This window comes from Poecilia latipinna, unplaced genomic scaffold (genome assembly GCF_001443285.1).
Source record: "Poecilia latipinna isolate Pla-1442-1.1 unplaced genomic scaffold, P_latipinna-1.0 Scaffold2224, whole genome shotgun sequence".
Classification (NCBI taxonomy): domain Eukaryota; kingdom Metazoa; phylum Chordata; class Actinopteri; order Cyprinodontiformes; family Poeciliidae; genus Poecilia; species Poecilia latipinna.
Window position 1 is genome coordinate 127,756 of NW_015114840.1, and position 14,848 is coordinate 142,603.

A 14,848-nucleotide genomic window follows, 5' to 3' on the forward strand; every position below is an offset into this window, starting at 1 on the left:
GCAAATGAAGTAGCTCTACCCAAGAGAAATGATCCCAAATAGCCAAAAAAATAAAAAAATAAAAAAAACACAGGAGGAGATCAAGCCCACTTGATACTTGCTTCAAAGAGACACTATTCAAAGTTGATAGAATATTTCAATAATTTGCCAATATAGAATGAAATCAAAAATTTGATGTGTGAACACCTTCAGACACAACTTACAGTACTTATGTTTTAGCTTTTGCCTTTATTTGTACTCAATGGACATAATATTTACAATACAAGCTAATAGCATTTTACAAGCCGATAGTGAATGCATCTATACACTTAGGCCAATTGTATATACACACTTGTGCTTGTATTATTGGGATGGTCTCGTTTCTATTTCCAGCACTTCCTGGACAGGTTGTCAGCCACGTGAACGAGATACAAACTGACATAAGTGCAAATTCAGGGTTCGCCACTGCAGCTGTCAGCCATGTTGAATTTGGAGGTTGGGGTTGGTGAGAAATATCCATTTTCCATCTTCGAATCTGACGTCAGTGGGCTGGGTCCTGTTTATTTTCCCAGCTTTAATTCGTACAGTGTTTTACTTCAAAACATGTGAACAACTTTTCCTCGTCTTTGCCATTTGTTAAGACCTCAGTTTTGAAAAATCGTTGCTTCAATTTGTCACTACGGCTTTCCACGTCTAAAACAAAGCCCAACTCTTCCAGACTGCATAAGTTATGAACAAATTCTGTGGTATTTAAAGGTTTGTGCTTTTTTTCCCCAGTTATTTAGACAACTGGTGAGTTGTGACTCTCAGACAATAACAAGAATTGCAGGGAAAACAAGAAAATACAACAACAGGATAAATTTCCCTTGGTGGTGAATGTATGTTTCCAGTGGAGATTGTGGTCTGGAACCAGACGCCTCTCAAATGTTTTACTCAGAAAAAAAATAAATAAAAATGTCTTCACATCCTGCCTGCATGTATAGCATTTTAAATATAAATGCACAGTCACTTATTGTACCACTTCTGGGAAAATGTGCATTTGTAAATCTGACTCCTGAGTCATTCCTTGTGCTCTCGGAAGACCCCAACTGGTTTTGGGACAGGGTGGCTAAGGTAATGATTAGCTCGCTTATGTCTAGGGCTGGCTGTGCCTGTTTTGTAGGGCATACTTAGAAAAGAGTGGAGCACGATAATATCACGAGGCGGACAAGCTATTGTCCTCTCGTCTGTTTTGCTCTGCCTCCAAATGCTGTGTTGTTTCAGTGAGTATTTGGCTGGAGCTGAGCTCCAGAGGAGAGGTTACTCAGAGTCATTGGTATCCCCGCACAATAGACACAGACCCCCACCACTTCTGCCTGGAACTCCAGGTTGTGAACCCCGCTGCCAGAGCTCTGGCTACATCCTCCATCATTCATCCACCCACCAGGCTTTAGGCTCTCCCTCCAACACAGGAGCTCTCAGTGCTGCTAAATGGCTCCCCTAAGAAGCAGCATAAACAACACCGTTCAGTCCAAGGCCACGGTTCACTCTGGAATGCACCGCTTCGCAATTCCTCGTAGAAAGCACTTTATCGCCTCTCTCTCTCTCTCTCTCTCTCTCTCTCTCTCTCTCTCTCTCTGCTCCCTCCCCTCTCGGAATAAACGCGTTGCCATGACATCGGTAGTCAGTGCAGTGGTTAAAACGCGCTCGTTCTCCTGGATTTTAGTGCGTGATGTGTTCAGTCAGCAACGTCGGAGTGCGCCGGCTGAGCTGAACGAAGCGGCTTCTTCGCTGTTCTTGTCCCCCGGTTCCCCTCTCCTGCACTCCCGCTGCGGGCTGAGACTTCCACCGGGCAGCCGAGAGACAGAAGCGCACAGCACACCTGGAAAATAGATGGAGGGACCCGAGCCGCAGCTGTCGCCGCAATCCACCTTTCTCCCGTGGTCCGAGGGGGGAGGGCGCTCGTAAGCTCGTCTGAGTCGGGGTTTGGGAATACCTTTCCGGGATTTAGAAGGTTGGTGTGTGTGAAAGACAATGTCCCGCGGCTCGCTCTGGCAGTCCCGGCTATTGTTGGCGCGGCGGCGGACGCACGGAGCTCAGTGTCACCCGGTCCGCCCCCACCTCCACCTCCAGTAGCGGTTCAGGCTCTCGCGTCTCGGGCGTCCCGGAGTGTGAAGGATGACTTCCTGGCAACGCAGCCGTCCTCTGCGTGTCCTCCTGCTCTGCTGCGTGGCGTTCGTTGTCTGCGCAGCAGCTTCCAGCGGCGGTGAGTCGAGGCTCATTAAGACCCAATGACATAATATCACAGCAATTACTGCTGTCATCTCAAACGATCACTGCACAGCATCCGTTCTGGACGCAGTCTGTCATCTCTGTAGGGGAGTGATACAACTTTTTTTTTAATTATTATTATTGGAGTGTTTTTCCTCTCTTAAAGATGTGAATTAAACACATTTTAATTAAATTCCATTCAGTTTTGTAGGTCAACAGATACAAGGTACTTTACACAATTTCTCATTTCTATGTTGCTTTATGGGATCCAATTCAGCCTAAGTTAAGCTCTTACCAATATAGATAGTGCAATCTCAGAGTCAAGTTAACTTCCAGTTACATTCAATGCTATGTGATCTTAAATATTGTCCAGTACAATCAGATTCAGTTGCTTAAATAATAAAACTTATTTTAAATAAGTTTAAATAAAACTTAATACTGAAATACAGCAAAAATATGAAATAGAAAAAAATATCAGAATTAAACAGAGAACCCTTAAAATGTGTAAAGAAGGAATACAAAACTAAGCTCAAGTTGAATTTAAGTAAAAACCCAACCGAGTCTCCACTGGACACCTTTATGCTGAGCAAGCACGTGGTGACAGTGGAAAGGAAGAAGCTCCTTTTAAAGGGAAGAAACGTCCTGCAGAGTCAGACTCGGAATCAGCAGCTAAGCTTCTGCCCTGACTGAGTGACTGGGTGTTGAGTGGAGACAACAGACACAGTAAAAGACAAACGGAATACAACGTCAGCTGCAACAATCACATCAGCTAGAGGTGCGCAAACAAAAAGGTCCGCCAGAAATTTTGGTCGTTACAGTTGTTAAAATAAAAAAGAAAAGCGACTTCCAAATTAAACATTAAAGAAATGTATCGGCCAGGAAAAGCCTGATCTGCTTCCCTTAGCCATCCATCATTTTGGATGAATAGTTAAATCATTGAAGGGGGTTTAATTGCGGTCAAAGTGCCTAATTGGGTCAGAGCCTGTTAATGGGTCTGCTAGCGATGCTCGGACCCACATTCTTTCTCTGCCCCACATTACGGCTCTGCAACTAACAGAAATGGCTCCGGGAAATTGGATTTCAGCCGGTAAATTACTCTAATAAATCATTAACCCCACTACAGGAACGATGGGGTTAATGGTGTGCCTTTCATCGCTCTCTATTCCAACATGCCTCCTTTCTTTCTCTTTCCTTTCTTTCTCGTTTTCTTGAAAACACTGCCTAAAGTTACTCTGTGTGAGTGTGTGGGAACCACTCCAACAGCTCCGGCACCTGTTCCCACACGGCTGTGCACTTGCTAATTTGTGCTGAATGGTTCGACGCGAGATGCCGAGTGGTTCTTCCCTCGTCACGAGTGGATATGAGATCCTTAACGTCTGCACGGATTTCGCCGCATGACTAATGAGTATTGACTCACACGTTTCCTTCATATGCTAATCGCAGATTCTTCCCTGCTCCTTTTTGTTTCCGTCTATCCGCAGGAGCCAGAGCGTGTTGGTCGCCCAGCGTCACCTCTTGCGCAGATTGCCTGCAACGTGGACCACAATGTGCTTGGTGTTTCCAGGAGGTGGGAATGTGTGCACAAGTGTGTGTGTGTGTGTGTGTGTGTGTGTGTGTGTGTGTGTGTGTGTGTGTGTGTGTGTGTGTGTGTGTGTGTGTGTGCTCTTGTCCGTAACAGACAAAAAAAGAAATAAAGCAAACAGTGGGAACGTGGCGGCCTTTCAGCAGCATTCCTTCAGATGACACGCACCAAAGCTTTCGTGGCATTCACAAATGAGAATATAATGTGTATGTTTGAGCCCCAAAGCGGTCTGCGTTGTGTGACCTGTGCGAGCGCGTCAGCCTCTGTGTGAACATTTTCTCAGAGACGGAGCCACACTCTATCCATGTGTTTAGTCTCCGTGCTCACGCATATCGCCGCATCTCCCCCTCTGTTTGTCTCTATCTGTCTTTTTCTGTCTCCCTGTCTTGTCTTTCTTGTAAAGAGCCCACCCCTGGATCAGCTTTGAGAAATTCCAAAGCCTCCCAGTGCCACACCAGTTACCGCACACACACGTACACGCAGCCACACGTACACACACACACACACGCACGCACACACATGCAGTGACATCACAGCAGGAGTATAATGTCAACAAGTGTGTGTTCGGGCGCTCCCATGCCAAATTTCCTCTGAATTCATGTTGTTGGGCCGAGGGAACTTCAAACATCACCTCCAAAACCTCCTACAAGCTCACACAGCCACGCTCAGGCAAGCACTGAAAACAAAGCGTTAGCGGCTTTTATGTAAATCCAAATTTCTGTTTATGTAGGCAGTTGCAGCCCTATCCCAGAAAGGAAAGTCCCAGGAAGTCCGTCAGGAACTTCTAGGCGTTAAAGAGCTGGTCAGTGATAACTAAAAATAAACAGAAGTCAGTCTGGCTTTCAGGTTCAGCTCATGGTCACGAAGTTAGAAAGAGTTTCAACTCTCGCTGTAGACTGTCAGACGCTTTGCTTCGGTGGATTCTTCTGTCTTGCATTAGTAGAAATCCCCCCCCCAGTAATTAAGCTGCTCCACTACACGCCTGCACAATCGTGTTGGTCTCGTCACACGCTTGAAATCAGACCCATGGGAGGTTAATAACTCACTGTGAACACACACACACACACACATACATCAGTGAGGTTTTACAACTGTGCTGCCACTGTACTGCATTTCCATGTCTCAGTCAACAAGCCAAAGTACGAAATGTTAGTAATCCGTTCCAAAGCTACGAGTCGTGACGCTGTTGGGCTGTGCAGTCAAGACAGCTGGCAAGTTTAGGTGTTCTCTCACCTTATTTTTTATTGTTTTCAAAAGCTTAAATAATTGTTTTATCTTTCTGGAGACAGGAGAGATTACATATTAGCTGGCAGTACTTCAAGAGGAGCAATTGAAGGGCTTAAATAATACGTGTTCTGTGGTTTTCATGTCTGGTCCCCTCTGTCTCAGATCAATACAAACAGAATAAAACGGCTCAAAATAGAAAATGAAACTAAGGTAAATGGTAGTAAAAGTGGTTTCAGTTTGCCATCACCAACGCACCTTGCGAACACCAGAGGTAAAGTGAAACCACATCCTGTTAACGGTGTGTTCAAGTGACACTGCTGCTGTGAATGGACGAGGAGTGAAACTGAGGAAAGACTGACAAAGAAAATGAAAACTTTTCCACCTCACTATGACAGCTTTTACTCCTGCTTAGTCAGATTCGCCCCACTAATACCGGATGTGGTTCTGTTACTTCTTCCATCTTTGTATGAATCCATTGTCATGGATTATGTTAGATCCACGAGGGAAACCCAAGCATAAATTTCCGCAGCAAATCATTGAAGGAGATACCCAAGCATTCTTTGCTTTTTGTCTTAGCTTGTTCTCCCTCAACAAATGTAATATTTACACATTGAATAGTCATAATGGATAAAGACAGAGACTTTTTTAAAAATTTTTGCACACATTTGGCCCCTAGGACTACCTGCACGGGACTGAGCAGAGCCATCGCTGCGATCTGCCGGACAACCTTCGCAGGAGAGGTTGCAGGCCTGAGTTCATGGAGCGGTCGGACGTCAAAGTGGAGGTCGACGCCACGCTGAATAGCACACAAGTGTCCCCACGGGAAATCAGCATCACCCTCCGGCCAGGTACACGAGCTGTGGAACTCGGCATTTTGTGTCTCATTTAAACCGAAGTGACTTCACGGTTTTCTCACTGTTTCTTGTTGCGCGTCTCTGTGTGTGTGTGTGTGTGTGTGTCCAGGTTCAGAGGCCAGTTTTGTCGTAGCCGTGAAACAACTGGAGCGCTATCCTGTAGATCTCTACTACCTGGTGGATGTGTCGGCCTCCATGCAGGAAAACCTTGATCATGTAGGCTTGTGGACTGTCAGTCATTTTATCGCTGCTCTTGTGTGGGGGGAAAAAGTGATTCATCACCAAAAATTTTGATTTCAGAACTGAGTTTACACAAATTCCCTAAAAAAAAAAAAGAAAGAAAGAGGAACTAGGGAAATACAAATTATTGTTCTATTTCTTGTTCAGGCTTTTCCTTCCTCTTTATCTACTTCATTTGTCTCTGTTGTTCTTTTTGATTCAATATCTCCTTCCTTTTTCGCTTACGCTCGTTTCCTTTGTCTTTTCTGTTCTGCAGCTCAAGACGGTGGGCGTCGCACTGTCCCTACGGATGACGCAACACACCTCAGACCTTTGGCTAGGTTTTGGCTCATTTGTGGACAAACCTGTCTCTCCTTTCATTAGTGTCCATCCCTCCAAGATCGACAACCCCTGCAGGTACAGAGGAGAATGTGTCATTTGTCTTATCTAGAAATGTCTGACTTCAAAATGTACCTCATTATCCCACATAGCATCCATATTTTCATGATACAAGGAGAGTCATGTGCAAGGAATTCAGTTATTAAAATTCCCTCCAAATCTTGAGGTGCTCAAAATATTGCTAATTATTATTATTTTTTTTTTTTGTTGCAGTAGCATAATCTCTCTCTGGAATATTTTGAAAACGCACACCTTAATTTGAGTACATTTGTTCAGTGGGAAAAGCATAAAGAGTTTGTGAAAGAGACCAAAATCTCCTAATGAACTCAATTCTTCGATTGAGTTCAAATAAATCAAATATTTTATTATGTTCTCAAGTAAATGTCAAATTAAAAATGTCACGTCAAGGCACTTTACTCGAAAAGACACCTCCAAACATTGGACACGTTAGATCCAACGTCCCTGTTTTAATTACCTGATTCAATTTTATTGATGGACGCTACATTCCTAAAAGTTGTAAATAAAAGCTTATCTCATTGAGTTTTTTTTTTGTTGTTGTTTTTTTTTCACCAGTGAATACCAGATCCGCTGTCGCCCGGCCCACGGTTTCCACCACGTCCTCAGCATGACCGGCAACATCAGCGAGTTCACGCGAGTGATGAAGCGCCAGCGCATCTCCGCGAACGTGGACACGCCCGAGGGAGGACTGGACGCCATGCTGCAGGCCGCTGTCTGCCAGGTGAGTAACGCGCCGAGCCAGCCGTCTGACCCTGAGAGTGGCATTTGTGCTGGAACAATTGGAGGCATTCTGACTCAGCGCTGCGTGTTGCTGCAGGAATCCCGTTTAAGTAGCGACACCACTGCACACAGTCACCGAGGCTCACAAAACGACTGCAGGGGGGCTTTGAGTCACATCGTGTGAATGGAGTGGGGGAGCAGGAGGCAAGATTTCAGTCACCCCGGCGGTGGTCACGTTCAGAAATAGACTCTCCATTACATCATGCATACTATAAACTCAGTGAGTTTCGCCAAATACACAAACGTGCACACATGGTCCCATTTTCTCACACTGTCTCTGATGATTCACAGACATGAAGAAGGAGCCACTCTGACTGATAAAGGGGGGGGGGATTTCTGCTGCTTTTGCTTAAATTTGGCATTGCAGCGAGGCCCTATCATCGAGGAAACTAATGCAGTTCAGATGAATAAACTGCCTCAATATGCATTTTTTTCCCTCAACCGCACTTGTAAATCCTTAAAATAAGAAGCCCGCAGAGTTTTCCACATCAGTTTCTGTGACTGTATCGATAAGGAGTGATTTAAGAGTTTTTAACAATGGGGGGAATTTCTGAAACAGCTTTCCAGAAACAGAGCTGATGTGGTGATATTTGTCATAAAGCAATCACGTTTCCAAAAAAATAAATAAATAAATAAAAAAGTTGGGGTGCAGTGTGTCTTTGCCCAGATTCAGTCATGTATATGAAGTTATCTCACGTCCAATGCAGAGATTTCCTCCAAAGAGTTCTTTAATTCTGGCGATGTGACTAAATATGACCTCTGTTTCTTGTTCTTTGGCAGCGTGCTGTTGGTTGGCGGCCAGAGGCAAAGCGCCTCTTGCTCCTGATGACAGACCAGCCGTCTCACCTCGCCCTGGACAGCAGGCTGGCTGGGATCGTAACGCCGCACGACGGCCGGTGTCACCTGGACAGCAACGTTTACACTGGAAGCACAAAGATGGTGGGAACGTCATTTTTTAAAAATAAATCTGTAAATCTGCGGTTACTCATCGCTTCACCAGGATCGTGGGTAAACTCCTTCCTGCAAACATCTCCTTCACAGGACCATCCCAGTTTAGGTCTGCTGTCTGAGAAGCTGCTTGAAAACCATATCTACTCCATCTTCGCTGTGGAGAAGATGCAGTACCAGTGGTATGAGGTAATTAATGAGACTACACCATTTACTTGTTTTTGTTTTGACACAGAAACTTAAGAAAAAAATTGCATGTATGCATAATGAAGCACCTTTTCTGATTCGGACTATAAGATTCGGATAAGAAATTACTTCCAGCTATGTTTCCTTCTTTAGGAGTTGGTGAAGCTGCTGCCTGGATCAATCCTGGGAAAGTTGGGCCTCTTTCAGGCGCCGAACCTCATAGATCTGGTGGTAGATGCGTACAAGGTAAAATCATCCGCCTGTGGTTTCTCTTTAAAAATCCCCGTCTTCTTTCATTCATCAAAGGAAGGTGCGAGTGCCATAGACAAGCGTAAGAGCTTCACATTAGAAATGCTTTTGTGATGTCTGTTTTGTTTTCATCGACTCATATTTCAGAACGTGGGAAATTTGACAAAGGGAGAAGTTTGTGGTTTTGTCTCGGTAGATGAAACAGAAAATAAAATAAAAAAATAAAAAGACATAAGAAGAAGAGGTTAAAACATGTGTGACCTTGTGCGCGTGACCTTGTGTGCGCATGTGTGTGTGTGTGTGAGTCTGTGTATGTGAGACTAGGAGGTTCAAATGACAGTAGCCTCTGGGCTATAAGCTCGCCAGCGGCAAAGCAGGCCATTGTTTGCTCCGAGAATCTGCCGAATCCACAGATCTGGGTTTTGTGTGATGCATTCAGGCACACACGCACACGCACACACACACGCACACACATGCACACAAGCAGCGATGCCTGAACAGAAGCTTCCATTATAAAAGCTATCAGATCCCTACGGAAACCATGTGTCCTAATCCCGGACAGACACAAAGATGCTATTTTTAGCCCCACCTCCTCGTCCTCAGTAGCCTTTGTTGAAGGGGAAAAAAAAGAAATAAGGAAGCTTTCACAGCTTAACCTTGATTTAAATCATCAAATTAACTTGGATGATCGACCTTCGGACCTTAACCTAATGCTGCCGGTTCATCTGTTTTTTTGCTCTCCGCAGAAACTGTTGTCCGAGGTGGCGGTGTCAGTGTCAGTGGAGGACAAGGCAGTCAGCAGGTACTGGGTGTCTGTTTCTCCTATTTGTCCCCGCGGATCCACTGCCAAGGACCAGAGCTGCTCAGGGGTGCAGCCAGGCCAGACGGTAAACACACAAAAACAAATGAGCCATTATCACATACTTGAAGGAAAAATATCTAAAAGGAGGCATCCAGAGCAGCACATACAAACATATCACTGAGAGCTTTACGCGACAGAAGAGATTTGGTAAATAATCCGAGTTGAGCGGATTATAACCTCTATTTAACAGGGAAACATTCCCATGTGATTCCATGACCTTTTCTTATGATAACCCTTATACCATGCTCGATATGAGAGGATTAATGCCGGCAGGTAGAGCATTTATATTTAGAAACAGACTCCTTGCATACCACCGGGTCCAACACCTGCTCAGAAAGCTCCTTTCTGTACTCTTAACAGAGCTTTTTGCTGTAGTAGTTTTGAATGGTACTGTCAGAAAAAAAATAATAATAATTTGTATATCCTCTGAGAAATCTTCTGTTCTTCTACTTGCTCCCTAAGATTTGTTCCCACCAAAAGATTTGGTGTTCTCCGCCCAACACTGAGGTGCTTACTCACTGCCTCATAATTACTCCTTTGTGCACAAATTAATGCCCAGCGTTTTCATCCTTGGGTGGATTACGCTGTATTATGGAAAGTACCGCAATTTACCAGAAGGGTGATAAAAATCAAGAGAGATTGACTGTAGATTCAAATCTTTATGTATAGTCAACAGCAGTATAATTATTGTGAGTTTTACTGTTACTGTAGTTGGGTTTTTATTAAAGACTTCCAGTCAGTGAAGCGTTGTTTGTACACTGTGCTAAACATCCTGTATTCAGGGATTATCTTCAGCCGAAATCAACAAGGGAAGGTTTTGTGCTGTCCTGAATCAGCTTTTATTGTAGCTTACTTTGTTAACCGAGCATTATGCCCGATTCTGTGCTGTAAAAAAACAAAAAAAAAAAAAAAAAGAGTTTGAGAATTTCCCTTTCGTTACATAATTATTCCAGGCCTACAGTGAAACTGAATTGCTTCAAATATGCATCAGCAGGCAGCATTCAAGCGTGTTCACAATCGGAGTGCTAAGATGTTTATCCGGTAAATCATTCAACAACACAACTTTATCCACAAGGATATTAGAGTTAGAAGTCCCAAAATGCATTGCTATGTATTGTATTTTGTTATGTTGCCCAGAATTGTGTTGTATTACACCTACAGAATATTGAGTCACATCATGTCACAGCACAACGTGTCATAGTGTTTTATCACTTGTGTTGTGTCTAGTGTGGACTGCACAGCGGTGGATGCATTAGCGCTGATGTGTTGCCTAAAGAAGGTCCAGCACCATTAATCTGCCCCATGCAGACATATTTTGCCCACACTATTTGTGTAACGTGCAGCTTATAAAACATAATCTTCATCAGCTTTTCTGCTCCTTCAGAGCATCAGGACATAAAACAGTGCGCTGCCATAAAAGTGAAATTAATTGGTATTCCCACAATTCTGCAATTTCTGCTTTCCTAGAGGATATTTTAATCTATATTTTATTATTTTAATTGACTCTTCTTTTAATGTTCCAAATAACTGACAAGTAAAGCCCCCCGTTGTTGCATTTATGCCTCTCTCTTGCCACAGTGAGCAAGGTGCAAGCTGTGTGCCAGTTTGCACCTGCTTTTCAGACATGCTAAAATTAGGTGCAGAAGCAGCATTCGCAATTTAGTTCATTTATTGCACATGCTATTCTTCTCATTCTTGTCTGTAGATTTGATTTGTGTGAGCTTTCAACCTTTAGAAACCCTTAGTCATTTTTCATGTATCCTCTGAGTCATCGGCAGCCCCCAGATCAATCTTCTTCTCCTGCTCTGCGGTGTGTAAGTAAGCTCACAGGGCGCTCAGACCTTCGTTTATGATGCCTCTCTTAAAGTACTCCCGCACTTTATATTGCTTCTGCCTTTTAGAACATTGAATAACATACATAACTCAATTCCATTAGTGAGCAATCAGACGCTTAAATTTCATTCAGAAGGTGTCGAGCCAGCAAATAGTAAACTGATGGATGTTACTCTTTCCTTGCAGGTCTACTTTAATATTACCGTTGGCCAACGCTCCTGTCCTGATGATGGTGAAGATGAAGATGTGAGAATGTTGGTGCATCCGGTGGGCTACAATGAGTCCACTGTCATCAGCATCCGCTCTAAATGTCAGTGCAAATGTGGACCAACAGGCCGTTGCGGTGGCAACGACCAGTCACCCTGCAGGGGAAGCCACCACGGTGTCAGTCAGGAGCAGAGGCCGGATCACGGACACATGAAAGACTCGAGCTCAGAGCCAAATAGAAGTTGCAAAGCAGACGGGTCAAATGTGAACTGCAGCGGCCGGGGAGTGTGCGAGTGCGGAAAATGTGTGTGTGAGCAGAGCAGGCTTGGGGTGGTGTACGGGAAATACTGTGAAATGGACGACTTCTCCTGCCCGTATGAGAAGGGACAGCTGTGTGGAGGTAAGGTTGAAAAACATTCCACGTCATTTCCAGTTGAATCACAAATACTTCAAGATGAGGCACTGCTCCTTTAATGCCCCCGAGTTCTTATTGAGACTCTTTTCAATTTCAGGCCGAGGCGTGTGTGTGTCAGGCGAGTGTGTGTGCGAGGTCGGCTGGACGGGCGACAGTTGCAGCTGTCCCACCTCCGAAACCAGCTGTCAATCCGCAGACGGCTTGCTTTGCAGCGGCTGTGGAAAGTGTGTGTGTGGCAAGTGTGTGTGTACCGATCCCAAACGATCTGGAGACTTCTGTGAGAGATGTCCTACCTGCCAAGTCAACCCAAAATCCTCCTGGTACTTAGTCAATTACTACTTATATCCTAAATGGACAGAATAAACTCCTGCAGCATTTTTTTCCAACTGTTTTACCGTCGACTTGGTAATTTGTTTTGTCTGTTTTCAAAGTTTTTTTTTTTCTCTCTTCCTCTTAGTAAGAGTGTGGACTGCCATCATTCTCGAGGTCTCTCCCAAAAAGAGGCGGAGCTATGCAACACCACCTGCGCTCTTCATATCGGCTCCAAAACAGATTCTTCAGGTACAACAAGTAGACACTTGGATTGTGGAGAAATGTTTAATTCCTGCATGCTAACAGAAATTAACATATTGTTGAGATCAGTACCCGTCGCCTCTCTTAGAGGTGCAGCTCAGCACAGGAAAGACAGCTTATAATTTCCCCTCTTATTTCTATAAATAGCTACAATAACCTAAGATGAGCTAAAAGAAGAAGCCAGTGCCACACAATAATTATGTTGCAAAGCTATGACAAAACTCAGATAACCGTAGATTGGGTAGTTGTTACTCTGTACACATTGGGACATGTTTTGTTTTTTTTAAAGCTAAAAAGCTGCAGTTTCAAGTTACAGTGTCAGAACAATCCTAAAACTCCGAGGACTTCATGGACTTAAAGCTATTTAGTGTTCACCTCACATGCTGTGCTTATTGGCTTTTCTGAACACACAGCTCAGTGGGACGGTGTTCTGAGTTTGACCTGGATAGAGCAGCATTGTTTTGTGTGCACACATTTCAAAAGATTTCCTATCTAACTGACCTTCCTCCTGATATTAGAAACAACAACAGATTATATACGTCAGTGCATCTAGAGTTTCTGAAAGATAGTCACAAAATTTGCCATCATGTTGGAAGTAGGGATGGGGTTAGTATAATTCTTTGTATCAACTTTCGAAAGCCAAAATCAATCATTGTTTATTTGGACGCAGAAGAAAGAGTTCAGCTGCGGACTCAATAAGTAATATGTAATGTTTTTGTAGGTGTTGTATTAAAGATCTGAAGTAAACAAGAAGCCTGGATCACAAAAATAATGTCGTCATTATGGAAATAAAAAGGACAACCGTATGCTTCTGATCAAATACTTTAAATTAACTGACTTCATTTAAATTCCAAAATACTTTATTTTCCCAAAGGGAAATTAAATGTTGTAACTTGGGCACTAGGTGGCTCAGTGGGTAGCACATGATTGATGGAAGAGATCACTTGAACTTCCACCTTATTTCTGCTCTTCGGTACTGCTCTGCATCCATGATGTATCATTTTCAACTTATCTGGTATTGGGGTCGTATTACTTGAGCTTTTGAGATGCTAATCAGCTGCTCCCAGTTGTGAAAACAATACCTGGTTGCTACGGTTATTCATTATACCAACTTTCCCTAAGATAAAAAAAAAAAAAAAACAAAGCAAAAATTATTGTAGCAACATGAGCCAAATCCGGAGGGAATAGCCGTTAAAAAAAAAACAACAAAAAAAAAAAAACACAATGCCTCGGGACAGAAAAATTTCCGAACAAAAGTTTACGAAGAGAACAAATCAAATCTAACGTCACAGAGTCACTCCGACATCCTCCCACCACGTGCAGCGCAATCGTAGAGGCAATCTAGGCGCAGTCTTACTGGAGCAACTCTGGCTGCCCTTCACACTCGGAAAGATTTTAACGCAATTTGGAAAATAATGTAGAGTCTGTCATTCTACAATGAAAAATATCTCTCCCAAGTGAAAAACATTCAAGGCAGCTGCCAGTCTTTCCAGAGGTGGATATCCACGCGAGTTCATCCAGAGATCGAACAGCGGAACGCAAATAGACGTTACAAAAGAGCCACGTGTCGGAGTCTCCCTGCTACAGATTGGACGTGAAATCCAAAACTGTACAGATGTTTGAGTGGTTTTACAGAAGAAAACAACCAGCCACACAGTTTAGGGTTTCCATTTGCTTCTGCACCAGTTCTTTAGATGGACGACACCAAATTAGAGAGACGTTTGGCCCCAACACGGTGTGCTAAGTTTAGCCTAAATGCATCGCATTATCTCAGCACAAATGTGTGACATCTGCCAAGCATGGTGGTGGAAGAGTGATAATTTGGGGCTTGCTCTAGTGCAGCGTGACCTGGACAATTTGAGATATTCTCAGTCTAATTCAACTGTAAATTACCATTTGCAACTCTGAATTACATTAATTTCCATTGGTATGATTTATCATTTCATTAAGAATTAATCATTCTTGCTTTAAAGACATCAGCTTTAAGGGATCGTTAAAATAACTCTTTGGGACACTTTAATGTATCCCAACAATCTTTATTTAGTACCTCATGTAACATGAGGCACTGCAATTTTAAAATGAATGAATGCTAATTTAAGCTTCATCTGCTAAAGAGGAGCTATTACCACTATCTCCAGTATTTCCAGCTAGTGAAATCTGTTGTTTATTTAGTTTTTTTCACAGCTGTTATCTTTTTCTAAGTTACTACCCAGATAGCACAGAATGATTGAAACAACATTGAATCAATGTCAGCCAGAAACATTGAA

The 14,848-nt window shown here is 43.5% G+C and overlaps 1 protein-coding gene across 1 annotated transcript; it reads left to right on the forward strand.

Moving 5' to 3' along the window:
* Positions 1–222: 222 nt before the first annotated feature.
* itgb8 (integrin, beta 8) lies at positions 223–14,780 on the forward strand. The gene is made up of 13 exons (XM_015018066.1): positions 223–2,224; positions 3,711–3,796; positions 5,715–5,886; positions 6,002–6,108; positions 6,389–6,528; positions 7,084–7,249; positions 8,089–8,247; positions 8,350–8,445; positions 8,596–8,688; positions 9,438–9,578; positions 11,573–11,993; positions 12,106–12,328; positions 12,466–14,780. Exons 1-13 carry the CDS (start codon positions 2,137–2,139, stop codon positions 12,701–12,703), a joined length of 2,130 nt encoding a protein of 709 aa, XP_014873552.1. The 5' UTR covers positions 223–2,136; the 3' UTR covers positions 12,704–14,780.
* Positions 14,781–14,848: the final 68 nt, after the last annotated feature.

What these genes read in the sequence shown, in the direction of transcription:
- itgb8 (XM_015018066.1), top strand. Translation starts at nt 2,137, where the DNA reads ATGACTTCCTGGCAACGCAGCCGTCCTCTGCGTGTCCTCCTGCTCTGC. An exon ending in TGGTGGTAGATGCGTACAAG is followed by an intron (nt 8,689 to 9,437) that starts GTAAAATCATCC and finishes TGCTCTCCGCAG; the next exon opens with AAACTGTTGTCCGAGGTGGC. An exon ending in GAAGGGACAGCTGTGTGGAG is followed by an intron (nt 11,994 to 12,105) that starts GTAAGGTTGAAA and finishes TTTCAATTTCAG; the next exon opens with GCCGAGGCGTGTGTGTGTCA.